The sequence below is a fragment of the Acomys minous genome, assembly GCF_964271855.1.
Source record: "Acomys minous genome assembly, chromosome: 3".
In the NCBI taxonomy this organism is placed as follows: Eukaryota; Metazoa; Chordata; class Mammalia; order Rodentia; family Muridae; genus Acomys; species Acomys minous.
In genome coordinates, this window is record NC_140485.1 from 120,604,929 (window position 1) to 120,620,823 (window position 15,895).

Consider the following 15,895-nt stretch of genomic DNA (forward strand, 5'->3'; position numbering starts at 1 on the left):
TGGCTTCATTGGGTATATGGACTCACCACTGCTCCTTCTCCTAGTCTTTCTTCCTTCTTTTCTTTTTTCTTTTTCTTTTTCTTCCTATTTTTGTGTGAGCATGGGTGCATGTAGAGACCCAAGGTTGGTATTAGGAACCATCCTGGACCACTCTTCTACCTTATTCATTGAGGCAGAGCCTCTCAGTCAAGCATAAAGCTTATTGATATGCCTAATCTTGCTAGCCAGCTTGCCCTGGGGATCCTGTCTCTGCCTTCCAAAGCTGGAATTACAGGTGGTCTGTGACACCCACTAAGCATCTGCATGGTTTCTGGGGCTCTGAACTCTGGTAAGCATGCTTTTATAGCAAGCATTTTAACCACTTAGCAAACTCCCTGGCCTTCTAGTCTTTGTTACAATTAACTCAGCTTTTTCATCTTGGGAAAAGTGTAATCCTCTAAACCTCCTTTACCCCAACCAGGGTAGTAAATAGAAAACCAGTGGGGTTTTGAATGGTACCTTTTAGTTGTCTTGTGGGGAACATCTGCTTCTGGCCATGATGGTAAAAAAAACAAACTCAATTTACCATTACATATTAAAGCAAAAATCTGGACAAAAAATGTAAAGCAATGGCATCTAGATGTTGGAGCTGACAGTGTATAGGATGTGATCTCTCAAAGAGAGAAGAAATGACAGGAGTCCAGGGAGGCAGTGCCCATGCTAATGTCCTGGAGGCATTTTCTAGGCAGCAAAGCAGAAATGAGGAGCCAGAGACGATCCAAGGCAGTGACTGGAGAGACAGAAATCAGTGTCATGGAGACCAATGTTAGTGGAGTTTGTTGGGCACAGTAAATACAATGAAAGAAGGCAGAGCAAGGGGGGTAAAGAGGGAGGAAACAAAGTGAAAACAAGCAAAATCAAGGGAGAAACCTCTTCAGTGGTTCTTCTTAGGGTTTGCACTTGACTGTGGAAAGAGTGAAAAGAAGTTACCCAGACTGAAGAACTCGAAAGTCACCTAGTAAATAATTTACACATCCTGGAGCTGGAAGGAGTTTGTGTTCCCATGTAGCTAGAATATGAGTAAGGTATGCTTGAGGCATCAAATAGAGTCCCCAAGTGAATGTTGACACAGTAGAGAGGTTACATCATCCTTAGTTGAAAGGCTTCTTTGGAAGTGAGAGGTGTAAAGGAATTAGCCACTTGGACCATATGGTTTGCTAGATCCTGTGGTTCTGGAGTTATCTTTGGTAAAGGAAACAACAAACAACAGACTATGTTTAGTCTGTAGTGAATGGTAAAGTCAGATGGGAGGGAAATGGCTCTGCTGGTAAAGTGCTTACTACACAGGCACGAGTACCTGAATTCAGAGCCCTGGCACCATGTGAGAAGACTGTGTGCCTGCAATCACAGTACTGGGGCCATAGAGACAAGCAGATCTCTGGTGTTCAGTGCCCAGATCGCCTTGCCCCATGAAGCTCCAAATTCAACGAGACCCTTTTCTCAAAAATAAGATGGAGAGTGACTGACATTCAACATCAAACATGTACATTCTCTCTCTCTCTCTCTCTCTCTCTCTCTCTCTGTCTCTCTGTCTCTGTCTCTCTCTCTCCCCCCTCTCCCTTCCTTTCTCCCCTCTCTCTCTTTCTCATGCAATATGAGAAGTACAGTGCAGGTTCAGGTTCCTGGGGTCCTGAAAACATGTTGTACTAACTATAAGACTGAATGAATGCCTTCTGGAATACTGTAAGATGCTGGGAGAGGTGGAAACATGGGATTGTGTTATTGTGCCCCAAACTTCTGTTACTTAGATCCCGTAAGAACCATCATGTTACAAAACTGGCAAAGCTAGCAACATTTGTAAGATGCTAATGATGGATTCTCATCAATATAAGTGTTTATTCACATGTAAGCTGAGAAAAATATTCATGCACGAACAATGGAGTGTATCTAGTGTGTCATCTGACTGCCAGGACACCAGCTATAGACTGGGGTGTGTCACCTGTGAGTGAAGATAATGGAGATGCTGAAATGCCCCCTTTTCTTTCCTTGTCATTGTGATTCCTCAAATGAAATTACAAAATGGTCTAACATGAAAGGCAAGCCCACCCCCCCCTTTTTTCAGATGTTATGTGTTCTATAGTTAGTTGACTTCATAGACACAGAACTTTTGAAATATAGAGGGAAGTATAAGTTACAAATGATAAATTATTATATAAATATATTTTTATATAATAAATACTCATTCATGTCCCCACATGAAAGGTGACAGATTTCAATTAAAATTCTTCAGAAATACTCAAAGGACATGAAACCAACCCAAGTTAAGGCTGTTTCCAAATACTCATTTATTTGTCCCTGATTTGGAATTTAGTCCTGGAGCTTCTCCCAGTTCTTGGGTATGAGGAGGACTGTGTGTTTGTTCTCAAGAAGCTTTGAGTATGACCCAGACCACTAGCAGATGTGGTCCTCACACAAGAAACATCAGCAAAGCTGGGTGCACAGCATTCTTCCACCGTGACTCTAGATTCTTCTTTCTGTGTATATTCCCATATTTGCCAAAAGTTTTCCTACCCTCTACACACCACACCAACTAAATGACTGGTCCATCCATCACTCACACTTTAGGATGCTACCTTTGGGTAGTTTTCCTTGTATCTTTAGAGGTACCAGCCAGTGCCTGTGACACTCTGTCTTCTTTCCCCAGCCCCCAGCCCCTAGTCCCCCACAAGACACAGTCTGGGTTTTACTAATGTCCACTTCATAGTCACTAAAATACTAAACAATAATTCTGTAGTAGTAGTAGAACAGTGTGGTTATTTAAAACTGTGTATCCATCAAAAGCAGACATTAACCTGTCCAGGGGACCCAAGGAAACTAATGGGAGATGAGAGAAAAATAAAGAGAGGGGATATGAGGAACAATATATTTAACATACAGTATGTATTTCTATGAAAGTTTAAAAAAATTAAATGCACATACAAGGAAGTTTCAAATATTGATTTTATAATTGTTTTATTCAAAACAAACTTAAAAGCCTAATAAATACCTTTTAAATGGGGGGTTTTAAATCATTTTATAATTAGTTCTAATGCTGCTTATCTTACCTTCAAACAAATATTGATATATTAAGTTAAAGATTTCTGATATCCACATACATTCTAATCTTTTCTAGGCATTCAAAAGCCAACATGACCTTTCTAAGACTTACAAGAAATGATATGGGTGCCCCATGCAATTGAAAATTGACCCAAAGGATATTTAAAAAAAAAAAAAATCCCTGTGGCCACATGTCAAGTTGTCATTGGTGGCTGTGAGAAGTGCTTTGTTTTCTATAGGAAGGAAAGGAGTTCCGTCAAAGTTCTTCCCTCAAAGATGTATCTGAGATGAGTATCGGAGCTTCTGCACAAGAAGCCTTATGATGCTTTGGCTTGTGTGGTTTAACATCTAGATACTGTCACACATTGCCAGTGGCAACCCATAGCAGCTTTAGAAGCTCTGTGACACAGAACCTGGAAGGCAGTAAGGGTCACAAGGGCATTATGTTAAAACAAATAGTTTGCACACTTTTATCCCAGTTTGAAAGCATGTCTGGAATTCTGATAGGAGAGACCTAGAAGGGACTCAGCAATTCCACTCACAGACAAATACAAAAATCACACAAACCAAATGGTGCAAAAAAGGTCTTTAATCTAAAAAACTCATTTCCCAAGGCTAATTAATAGCCAAGCCCTACCAATTTTTATCAAGTTCTTTCACTAACAAGAGTCAGCATTTTCTTTAAAATGAGATAATATATAATTGATTCTGGTAAACCTTCTAAATTAGAACATGATGCTGCAAGCAGTTCAAGGGAGAAAAATAGCCGTATTTTTTTTTCTTTGGTATAACCAAAAGGAAATCCAAAAGTCATCATATGTCAACAGTGCTAGTGACAAACTGTCATGTGAAAGGTTAAACTCTGGTTTTAAAACAAAAACAATTCTTTTTAAAGGAAAAGCTTCACCCACTGTTCTATAGTGCATGTTTTCTGATTTAATTCTGAAAATATTTTATTTGATAAGCAGGAAACAAAGGCAGCAGTATCACTCACGCCCCTGCCCTTCTCTCGGGAGATCCTACTCTTGCCTCATTCTTCTGTGCCATCACCTCAGTTGGCAAAGAAGGGCTTGGCTGCAACTCCAGAAGGGAATTAATGTAAACAAACAAACAAAAAAAAAAACAACAAAAAAATCCTCCTATACTTCTGACATCAGGCTAGAAATGTGTGCAGTAGGCACAGGACACAGTCTTGCCACTTCCACGTGTGTTATTTTTACAAAAGAAAGTAGAGAAGGAGGAGGAGGAGGAAGAGGAGGAAGAAGAAGAGGAGGAAGAGGAGGAGCAGGAGGAGGAGGAGGAGGCAGCAAACCTCTCCCACCCCCAAAAAGTACCTGAACCAATGAGTTGCTTAGCCGTTTCCCGGCCTCTTCACGGTTTTCACGTGTGTCTCCAGTTGTAGCAAGTGTACACACAGACATGTTCTATATTTAGCGCCAACCCACTGCCTCTTAGAAATAACAGCCTAGAGTCTCTTCTTAGTGACCTTACTCATTCCCATACCCATAATGTTTTGAAAGCAGTTACCACCATGGTCTAGAAGACGCCATTACTCTGCCTGAACTCTGACGTTTTCTCCTATTTCTACACATAATGTTAGTGTGTGTGTGTGTGTGTGTTTGTTAGAATGAAGTGTTCAAAATGCATATATTTACACACACCCAGCATTTTGGAGAAATAAAAACAAAAACAAAAATCTTCCCCAGGAAGCACTTTCAGAAGTTGAAGCTTCTACTTGCTTTTAAGCCACATGGCGAGTGAGTCCTGAGTGACCCGCAGAGCTGAGACCTCCCCCAACACCAAGGCTGAGTGGGGTCCCCGCAAGCCAGGAAACAGCTGCATAGACTTCCTAGAGTAATGCACTGCCCACCTTCCTGCCTCACTCAAGAGAGGCAGGTCCGGCCCTAACTTTTCTGTTCAGTACCCCCACACTGCTCCGAGGGACCATTGCCCTCTGCCCTTCCTATCCCATCCACAGAGGCAGGCTCCTCGCTACATAGCAGGCTGTCCTGGTCCATGTCCTGCCCCACCAGTCTGTCCAAAGAGCATCCCCTGGCGGCATCCAGGGCCCGATGTGCTTTGTTGTCTGCGGGCTCCGCAGGTTCTCCCTCTCCCTCAGAGATGACGGTCATGGGGCTGCTCTGGATGCGGTTCCGCAAGCTGTACCTGCTGCTGGCTGCGGAGGGTGGTGTCCGGCTTCGGCTGTACCGAGGGCCCGAAAAAGACAGACTCCGAGGCATCAGGCCTTCATTCTTGGCCCACTCCTCCTGGGCTCTCCTGTTTTTGTTGGGGGAGCAGCTGGACGGGCTGTCGGGGACATCTGACGAAGGCTCTGACCTAGATCTCTGGAATCGAGGGTCCGTGGACTTGAGCATCTCTGCCGCCGACATACGAGCGCTGGTGTCCGCGCGACTCCCCTTCTTCAGCAGCAGAGCTTTGAAGTTGTCACTGCTGGTAGCGCTCTTCTTAATGCTTCTCTGGATGGACCCTACTTGCTTTGGAGAGGCCAGGCTAGGGGCAGCACCCGTGGGTGTCACTGGCGGGGAGGGAGAATGATTTCGGGTGTGATCATCTTCAGAGTCTTTACGGCCAAGGACTTTCCTTTTAGATCTAAAATAATAAAAACAAAATTTAAATAAAAGTCAACTCGCAGCGATACTCACTGCAATCCTGTCACTATGTACATTTGCCTCTGAAGACATGGCACCAGACACACACACACACACACATACACACACCCATGACAATAGAGTGTGACCTAAAGCATTTTTTGTTCAACAGTTCTGCTCAGTGTTCAACAAGAGTAATGAATGAAATAATGATAACTTCAAATTATAGAGCTGGAAAACAGTTTAGAAAGGGTCCAGTCGAATTTATATATTAAAAGGGAAACTGAAATGTAGGCAAGGACCCTCCCTCCCCCAGCCCACAGGCTCACTTAGCACAGCTCCGTCTCGATGGGCCTTCTTCTCATGTGTCTGCGATCTACACTGCTAGCCCACCAGGGCAACTCGGCTCTTCCCAACCTCTCAGGCACTAGCCTGTGGCATAATAATGTTTTGATTTGCTTTTAAATGGTAAGACTATGCTGAGACACAAAAAGTCACCACTATATTGTGGAAATTTGGGGAGAAACTAAAAGAGATGGCAAGCTTAAAAACAAACAAACAAACAAATAAAAAAATGTTGTTTCTCAAGAGGCAGCTACCTCTTACAAAATGTGCTAAATTTAAACTTCTGATATCTCTGAATGTTCTCTCTCTCTCTATCTCTCCCTCCCTCCCCTCCCCATGTGTGTTTCTAATGATGATGACTATAACAGACATTTAAATAGTTAACAACAGCTTGAAGTCTAATTACTTCAATAAATATAAAAATTTCACACCTCAACTGGTGTTCTACACTTTCCATCTGGCTTTAAATCTGAAGAGAATTAATTTGCATTATTATAAAACTTGAGAGCTATGCTTCAATTTGGATAGTGTTTATTTTACATTATGAATTTAGACACTGAAGGACATGAAAGTAAAGTTCTAAATGTCCCAGAATTCAGGTGAACTTTGATTAGACTGCTAGTTGGTATTAATGCCACAATAGATATTAGCATACAGCCAAGCTCTCTCTTTACAATCTATTCCTACGGCTACTTGGCATTTAGTTCGCCCATGAGTACAGAGAATAATAGAAACTGGATGATTTCTATATCTGTAATAAATGGCCCTGTCTCTGTTTCAGAAACACTTCACATTCTTTATAAGAGACCTTTGGAATATTTTTTAAGAAAAAACGCTATAGTAATTTGGCTTCATAACAGTTGAGTTTCCTTGAGACTGAGTATGTAGTACACACAGTAACTTGGCAACACACATCTCTATGGCTTATGACTATAAATAGAGATGCCTGTATATTTAGAAACTTGGTGCATTCCATACTAAATGAAAGGCATTAAGTCTCATAAGACTTTCCTGACAGTTGAGTTCCAATTGGTTTCATTTAATTGAGAAAATATTTATTGAGTGCTTATTATGTGTCCAACATGGCTACCGTTAGGAACATCTGCGTAAACCTCTACAAATGTCACTTACTTTGCTTTCAAAAGATGCATTTTCATTTTCCTGTTTTAAGAAAGAACCAGGTAGCTAGCTCCCTTTTTATTTCTAATAGATCAAAGAAACCAGTGAGGCAACAGTTAGGAGGTTTGTCTTTAAGACCAAAACTACAGCTAAGAGACAAAAATGAAGACAAGACAAAGACCTACATATAATTCTTTGTCAGCTCAACTTGATAATTCATAGTCCAGTTTGTTTTCCCCACGTTAGACGCTTTGGTGCAGCACAGAGTTCAAGTTAAGGATGGAACTTTCTTCTACCACATGCAACAATCTTTTCACTTAAACTCTAAGAACTTGAGAGCTTGCTGACAGAGGTTATTTATACAGAGAATCAAATCATTTTTATAAGGTACTTGGTCTCATAAGGAAAACAAAGGACTATGACTCAGGTCAAAACAAAGTCTTGACAGCAGAGAAATATTCACAGGAATTATTTAGAACCCTAGTAGTAAGGAAACCTAAACAGCACAAGGGTTCCTCTACACTGCATTGGTGCTTTAAGCACTTATAGGTATCTTAATCTCATTATTTTCTACTATGATGCCGCTGTGGGGAAGGATTTAGTTGTATACAGCCAAGCACCGTAATAAGCAAAGCGACACAATAACAGTTTCTTTTGAAAAACCAACTGTACTTTTCTGAATAGCCAGCAGATGGCGCTAGGGCTATACAGTAAAATTTAAAGAGTCATTCCCCCGCCCGCCCGCCCTCCCCCCCCACTCCCCCTTTTTTTCCCTCCTGCCAAAGAAATGTTACTCCTTGAGAGACTTAGGCATGCTCAGTCCTGCACCCTCACCACAAAGCTCTGAGAGAGAAGTGAAGAAACAAACATGTGGAAAGACTGTTAGAGCCAGAGGTGGTGAACAACTTTAGGAGAACAGCATTTCCGGACGGATGTACAAATGAACTCACGGTCTGTGAAAGACCTGAATAAAGTCAAGCTATACAAAACCCCCCACAAAGGAGGGAGAGTGGGCACAAAGGTCCACCCCTCATCAAGAGGCGATTCACAAATGACAGCTATTGGGAGAGGGAAGGTCAGTTCCTTTCAATGGAGCCACTGGGTATTTCAACCACACTCCAGGGCAGCCCAGTGAGTTGGCCAACACAAATTGGACCTCATGTGTTTTAGTGGCTTTTAAATTTTTTAAGAGAGGAAACACAAAGTTGGATGGGGGTACATATGGGAGGAGTTTGGGGACAAAAAACAAAAAACAAAAAAGAAACATATACTCTTGATGAAATATTAAGAAGACAAAAAGAAAGCACTATGAAATTATGGGTTTTCTAAAAATAAACACACAAGCAAAAACTAATGATAAATAAACCAACTAAAGCATGCTCAGGAAAGCAGCTCTGTATAGCGAGGCTCTGTACCCTATGTCCACAGAACACACGGCATCCCTCATTCCTGACTAGATCCAAATCCTGTAAACATTTGGTCATATGACTGGCACACTAGGGGTCTTGCCAGCTACAGCTGTGTCTACAAGGAGGCATCACACTCACCCCTCAGTGTCAACACAGAAATCAATGGAACAACGTAAAACAGAAATCGGACTTAAAAGGAAATTAAAGTATAAGAAAGACACTCAAAAATGAGTAAACTCAAATGAGTCATGGCTAGTTAGCAGAGGAAATCTCAAGAAAACGGAGGGGCCCGTCTGCAAAGAAGAAATTATAAAGTATATTAAAGTATGACAGAGGAGCTTGGGATACCTGTGAATGGCTGCAAATAGGTCTTCTGTGGTCCTGGGTCTAGTGGGGGTCATCACCTCATCACTCCCTTCTTCCCGCGACAAGTCCCCGGTGTCTGAGGAGGACGTAGCTGCGTTGTGTTCCAGCAAACCAGCTAGAGAAAAAAAAAAGGCAGGAGAACACTAGATGCTGTCCTCTGTCTAGCTCTGAAATATGGCCCTTTCCTGCCATTCCTGACAATGTGACAGGCGAGGGGGCCGGGGTGGGGGTGGGGGTGGGGAGCCGGTGGGTCTGCAGTTTAACACTCACTAGCCTGGCATCCAGAGCGATTTCTTGCTACAGACTTTGGACTAATTTGCTCTTAAATTTCCTTAGAACGTTTCTTTTAGATTAACCCTGCTGCAGAGTTAGCCCCACTCGCGACTCCTCTCTCTTTCCTACTCTTGGATCCGGAGTTTTGGTGGGTTTTTTTTTTTTTTTTTAATTTTTCACAAAGCAGCTTGGGTAATGAGGTGTAAGAAGCCTACACACTGCCGGCTTTCGCCTAAGTCTAGGCTGCTTCACCTGGTTTCCACGAGTGTTCAGCAGCCCTATTTGGCTCATCTCCAGAGGATCAGAGGAGTAAAGCAGAGCAGCCAGGCTTACCTCCGCCGCTCTGTTGAGACAGGCAGCTCTTCGCATTTCTCTCACCATCCACGCTGCTCTTGGCTGACTCTTGCTGTGTGGGGCCCGGTGAGGTACTGGGCTGGACCATGGGGACATTGGCTTCCACAGTACCAGGGGACAAGGACCGTGCAGTTCCTCTTTCCAGAACGGGACTGCCGGGGGTGGGGGCCGTAGCATGAGAGCCAGCTTGGGGTGCTGGGGTGGATTTCTCCTCTTGGCTGTGCACAGCCTCCCCGTCTGCCCTGCTAGGGCTGGGCACGCCTGGGAATGCTTCGCTCCCGTTCTCTGTGGGCTCCGCGGTGAAATCTCTCTGCGGAGGTGGTACCACCAGGAACAGTTTGGGTTTCTTGGAGATGGGGGGTGGCTTCCTGATGGGTGACGAGTCTGGGGCGAGAGTGGTCTTGAGGCCTGGAACTCCATCGCTGCGGCTGTGAAGGCGGCTGCGCTCAGCTGCACTGTCATGGTCACCCTGACTCTGGCTCTTGGCAGGCATCAGAAGCGAGCTCGTCACAGAGGCAGGCTGGCTTTCACTCTCCATTTCATTTATGCTATTTCGGGATTTGAGGAAAGCAGATGGCTTTAAGTGATACTGTGGAGCAGTCGGAGTTCGTTGTTCCTGTACTGACGGTTCAGAAAACAGAGATGCCTCGGCACCTGAGTTCTTTCGCACCGGCCTCAACTGCACCATCTGCAAAGCTTCTGTGGTGATCAGGGGCATGGGGGGTCGGCAGCCCTCCTCCTTGTTGGCCGGCCGCCTGGGGGCCTCTCGAGAGGGTTCAGACTGGCTAGAGTTTTTCACAACAGGCCTGTTTTCTTTCATGAACTTGGGGTCCAAGGGCGGAGGGGGTGGGGGTTCTGAGGAGGGCAAGAAAGGTGGAGGAGCTGGCAAGGGAGGTGAGGACCTTGGCAAAGGGGGGCTAAGTCCTATGGGGGGAGGAGAAAGGCACCTGTCAGTGGGGGAGCAGGAGAGAACAAGGGCTTCTGGTGGTGGAGGGGGGAACACAGGAGAGGGAGGCAGAGGAGAGCCCTCAGAGCAATCCGCCAGAGGAGGAGGTGGTGGAAGATAGGGGGACTTGTCTGCCGGACAGAGAGAGGGAGAAGGCGGAGGGGGTAGAGGAGGGGGAGGAGCAAGGGGAGAGGCCAGGGCTGAATCCGGTTTCTTCACGGTGTTGCTTCCTTCAGTAGAAGTATTAGAGGAGAGAGAAGTGGATGAGGAGGAGACGGACACTGAGGAGATCAGAGATGACTTCCTTTCTGGAACCTTGGGCTTAGCCTTCCCCTTCCCATTTGCTGGTGAGGCTGACTTTAAAAACACAGGCACAGGGGTGAGTGCTGTGGGTGTATTCGACTGGCTAGAATACCCACTGGATGGAGAAGTGACTCTCTGTGACTTCTCTGGTGAGGTGATCTTTGGTTTAACTGAGTTGCTGGGCACTTGGGGCATTGGGACTCTAGAGCCCTCCTGGGTGTGGCGTACTGGCCCATTTCCAGTTGGTGCCTCATTGCTGGCCGAGCAGCCCCCTGCGGGGTTCCCTGGATCCTCCTGCAAGCTTGTGTAGTCAATATAGTAGCCCCAAGGGTCCGTGTACTCCGACTTGATGCTGCTTGTGTCGCTCTGCGATGGCGTGACGCCGCACAGAGAATACACATTGGGGGTAGTAGTGGAGGTCATGCTACTACCCTCGCTAACAATGCTCTGGCTCCTTGACCGGGGGAGCCACGGTTCCTCAAAGTCACTGCAGGGGCTCTGGGAAGGGGAGCTGCTACCCTTGTCAGGGAGGCTTAGCTTCAGCGAGTGCTGGAGCGAGGCGATCAGGCTCTCATTGAGCACCTGTCCATTTGACTGGCTGTTTTTCTTGGGAATCCTTCGCAGTGAGTCTGTCCGGGAGGGTGGCAGGGGTGGTTTTTTTGCTTTCTTTAGAGAGATGTTTCTCGAAAGGGATTTGTCTCGGTGACAGGCCTGATCCTGTGGACTCCCCTGAGTCCTTCCATCAAAAACATTGACCATGCTGTGTCTGCGGTTCCCGAAGCCATCACTGATACTGTACAAGTTCCTGGCCTCTTGTCTAGAGTCACTCTGAGTGGCCGGATAGTAACCATCCTGGTCCTCTGAATACAGGGACCTGGCATCCTCCTTGATAGATGTTTGGTCCAAACTGCAGCTGCTCATGTTACTTGTAGGGGTAGAGCAACCAGGGGTGGCCAGGGGTGGCTTCAGTGGGGATGCCTGCCCATTGCTGGATGACTTATATTCCCAGGCCTCAGAACTGCCACATCCCCTGTCCCCTGAATAAGTAGACTCACTCTTGCCATCCATGTCCGGAGGGTGGGGAGGAAAGCTCAGGCTGTTTCTACAGTGACAGAGTATGGCTTGGGACCCGTTCTCCCTACTGGCTGGGGCATGTAGAGAGACCTCGGAATCACAGAGGGATAACAATGTGGTGGCACTGGAAGCAGGAGAGGCTAAAGCCTTTGAGAGACTGGTACGGCCTTCGTCCCAGGGGTCATCTTTCACGGAACATCTGGGTGTGGGGCGATCTCTGGGTTTTATCTTTGAGTACAAAGATGAGCCAGGTACTCTGCTGTCCAGCTGTCCAGCACTCTGAGCAGTGTGAATAGCAATAACCTCCGAAGAGGACAGTAGGGTGGCGTTTGGAATGATGCTGGTGGAATAGGCTGCGTGAGGCGAAACCACGCAGGCTGGATTTGCTATGCTTTCACTCTCTGGGATCTTCAGCTGCTGGAATTTGGGCCTCAAAAGCATCCCAGTCCTTGAGGCACCTCCGAAATGTGCAAAGTTTTCGTGTTCCTGTGAGTTACTGCCCTGGTAGGAAAAAGTGCCATCCAGATCTTCAGCAGAGCCCAGGGCACCCATCCTTGCCTCCAGGGAATAGGTGCCTGCTCTTGCACTAGAACGCGGAAGACTGTGGAAACCAGCATCGCTATTGAGGCGAGACGGGAACACAACACCAGCTGAGTCGCTCAGCACAGACATGTTGCCAGAGGAGCCCGACAGGTGGCTAATCTGGGCAGCAATGCCTAGCCCCTTGTGTGCCCTGATCCTTCTCATTGACGGTGGGATGACTTTCACGTCTTCTGTCTGACAGCTGGAATCCCTGGTTTCCAAGCACTGCCCAGCAGACCGATAGCTCTCAAGCCTTCCTAATGTAGAGTAGTGGTCTGGGGTGTACACTGAGTGACCACTACCATCATCATCTTGGCCTGTGACTGTTGCTGGAGATAAAGCAGAAAGAGGCTTGTTAGCTGAAAATAGAAATCCATAGGAGGTTAAGATCACCTGTACTCTCAGTGCCCTCTGACTCTCTTATAATAAAACAAAACAAAACAAGACACTATCAACAACAAAAACCTGCAACCATTTTCTATTTGACTCAGTACCCAGCTGCACTTAACTATTCCTAGTATCTCCTAAAACCTTTGCTATCAATTTCGCATACTTTTCTTCTTAACTGGAACTGCAGATCATCCTATAACATGAATAATGAACATGGAATTCTTGGGTGTCCCATTTGAGATCATGGTTACTGAGTACTGTGGGAGACTAACTTTTTAAATAAGTGATGTTTGCCAGGTGTGGTGGTATACCCCTATAATCCTAATCCTGAGGAGGAAGGGGCAGACAATCTTGAGTTCTAGGCCAGTCTGGGCTATATAGTGACACCTTGTCCCCACAAACAGCAGAACCCAAGGAGATAGTTCAGTAAAGTGCTTGTCACATAAGCCTGAGGATCTGGCTTCAATCCCTAGAAAAGACACAAAACAGCCCAGCATGGTGGGTAGCCAGGTAATCCCAGGGTTCACTGGGCAACTACTCTAGCCTACTTGGGGAATTCCAGACCAGTGAAAGACCCCGTCTCAAAAAGCAAGGTGGGCCAGGCGGTGGTGGTGCACGCCTTTAATTCCAGCACTTGGGAGGCAGAGGCAGGTGGATCCCTGTGAGTTCAAGGCCAGCCTGGCCTACAATGCGAGTCCAGGACAGCCAAGGCTACACAGAGAAAACCTGTCTCAAACCCTCCCCCCCCCCCCAAAAAAAAGCAAGGTGGATGGATCCTCGAACCTCCATATGCATACATCTGTATGAACACTTGCCCACAAACATACCACCCCCCACCTCACAGAATCAAGTGCACACATATACACCCCCAATGACAACAAAACTCCAAAAAACTACCTATTAGAAGAGACTTCAAGGTAGCCTTCCCCCAACCAAGTTACAGAGCAAAGTACCACATGCATCAAGCATCGAATAAATGGAGCTGTCAGACAATAGGGCCACAGAGATGCCATTCAAATGATAATGGTCTAAAACCAGTGTTAATTACATTGATTCTTCTATCAGAAAGAAGTTCTAAGAAAAAGAAAATTGATTTATGAGTCCATCTGTGTTTCAAGGATTTCATTATCCATCTTAAGCCATTATCATCTGTCTGATGGTGACATTCAAAATTCAACAACAATCTGCTGGTTAGGGGAAGTGCTACAGGAACTGATCCAGGGAACATTCCCTCAAATTAGGGATATTTATTTCTTGGAGCTTACAGCCAACCAGAGAGTAGTATGTTCAAACGAGAAATGAAGAAACACGAGCAGGGACAAAAAAAAGAAGGAAGTAGGTGATAAAAACTGTAACTGTAAATAAAAAGATATCAAGCTATACAGAAAATAGCAGAGCTTAAAAAGAAAAAAAAAATCACAAAGCCAGGAACTTATCCAAGACAAACTAAGAAATAAAACTAATCCTTAGTAAAAACCAAAAATTTAAAACTAGTGGCAAAACCATGGTTCCATGTTTTGTTTTGTTTTTCATTCAGCAAGAAATATGTATGGGGAGACTAGACAAAATAACTTTATCAGATTGTAAAATATGAAAACTCTTTAACATAACGTTCACATATATTACTGCATCATCTTATGATTAAGGGTTACAGGTCATACGAAGGGGGAAACAGGAAAAACCAGGGGGAGCTTTAAGAGGGGCAGGAGGACAGACTAAAAACAACACTAAGGATGTTTGAAAAAGCCATAGAGGATCATATTTCACACTTACCTAAAACTAGATATAACATATGTGTTGTGCACATGCGTCTGATGAAGTTAAATAAGTTTACAACACTTGAGGTGGTAATGCTCCCCCATAGAGCTATAGACTAACAAAAACTTCAGTGCCAGGCATAAGGAACTTCCTTTCAAGTTGTTGGTCAGGGGAGTCCAAATAACTCCCCAAACAATTATAAGGCATTGCTGTTGCCTTTGGTTGTCTCCCAGAAGTTGTGGGTAAGTGACGACATCGCACACTTTGAGCATAGGGCTTAAAGGAATTAAACTGAAAGCCTCCTTTGAGGACTAGCCCTCATAGTACTGAGATGTGCTACACAAGCTGCCAAGGAAGAAAGCCAATCCATAGTCCTAACCACCTGTGATACTTAACAAACTACAACAATAAGCCACATGGCAAAATATCCCTAAAATCGAAATAGTGGCACTTATATCTTAGTGGTAGCCATCAGGTGTTTAATTGGTCACAGGGCTACTCCACAGGAAGGAGTGGATGGCAGTACTAAACCTAATCAGTTATCTGTGACTAGGGAAGGTCATGAGTTTTAAAGAACCTACTACTCCCACTGCCCAAACTAAAATAATTACTTATCTTTATACCCACAGATAAGTGTAGCTCATATCAAAGAAGATTCTTTTGTAGCAGTTGATGACTATTTCAGAAATCCACAGGTGGTCAAAATGCACAGACCAACTAACTGTGGGTTGCCTAGATCCAGCTGATAGACAGACAACATAACCTGTATGCCTAAGGCTCACATAGGTCTGAGAAGAGGGAATGCGGAGGTTATCAGAGGCAGAGGACCAGGATGTCTGTTTCAGGATTATATCCGGCTTCATCCATGAAATCTCAATAATATGACAAACTAAATAAGACCCAGACAATGACTACACCAATTGATATGCCAGTGTGGGTGGGGGAAATCTTAAGGGGCCACATCCCTAGATTAAGAACAATTAATGACTGCTGTGTGTGTGTGGGGGGGGGGTCATCCCCATATACGAACACTCTAGGTGATTATCCAATACCAAGGGGTCAGTCGTTAAAACATGAAAGAGCAAAGCTAAATGACCTAAGGAGGATATTCATAAATGTATATAGACAAACATACACATGCTTGAAAGAAACCACGAATTTGCAATTAGGGTCATGGGAACAGTCAGAAGGAGGGGGAAAACAGCGTGTATATATAGTACACATATAAAACTTTTAAAGATTAATTTAAAAAGAGAGCATAGGGGAAAAGGTGATTTTTTTTTCCTACTCAA

General features: G+C 44.8%; 1 protein-coding gene across 6 annotated transcripts in view; it reads right to left on the reverse strand.

Moving 5' to 3' along the window:
* Positions 1-3,644: 3,644 nt before the first annotated feature.
* NHSL1 (NHS like 1) overlaps positions 3,645-15,895 on the reverse strand; it is a 234,722-nt gene continuing 222,471 nt past the window's right edge. For all 6 annotated transcript variants that reach the window (XM_084777585.1, XM_084777583.1, XM_084777584.1 and 3 more), the window contains 3 exons: positions 9,530-12,784; positions 8,906-9,038; positions 3,645-5,685 (listed from right to left, as the gene is read on the reverse strand). In XM_084777585.1, the coding sequence (XP_084633711.1) occupies positions 4,980-5,685; positions 8,906-9,038; positions 9,530-12,784 (4,094 nt within the window). In that variant the 3' untranslated portion in view covers positions 3,645-4,979. The remainder of the gene's footprint in view (positions 5,686-8,905; positions 9,039-9,529; positions 12,785-15,895) is intronic.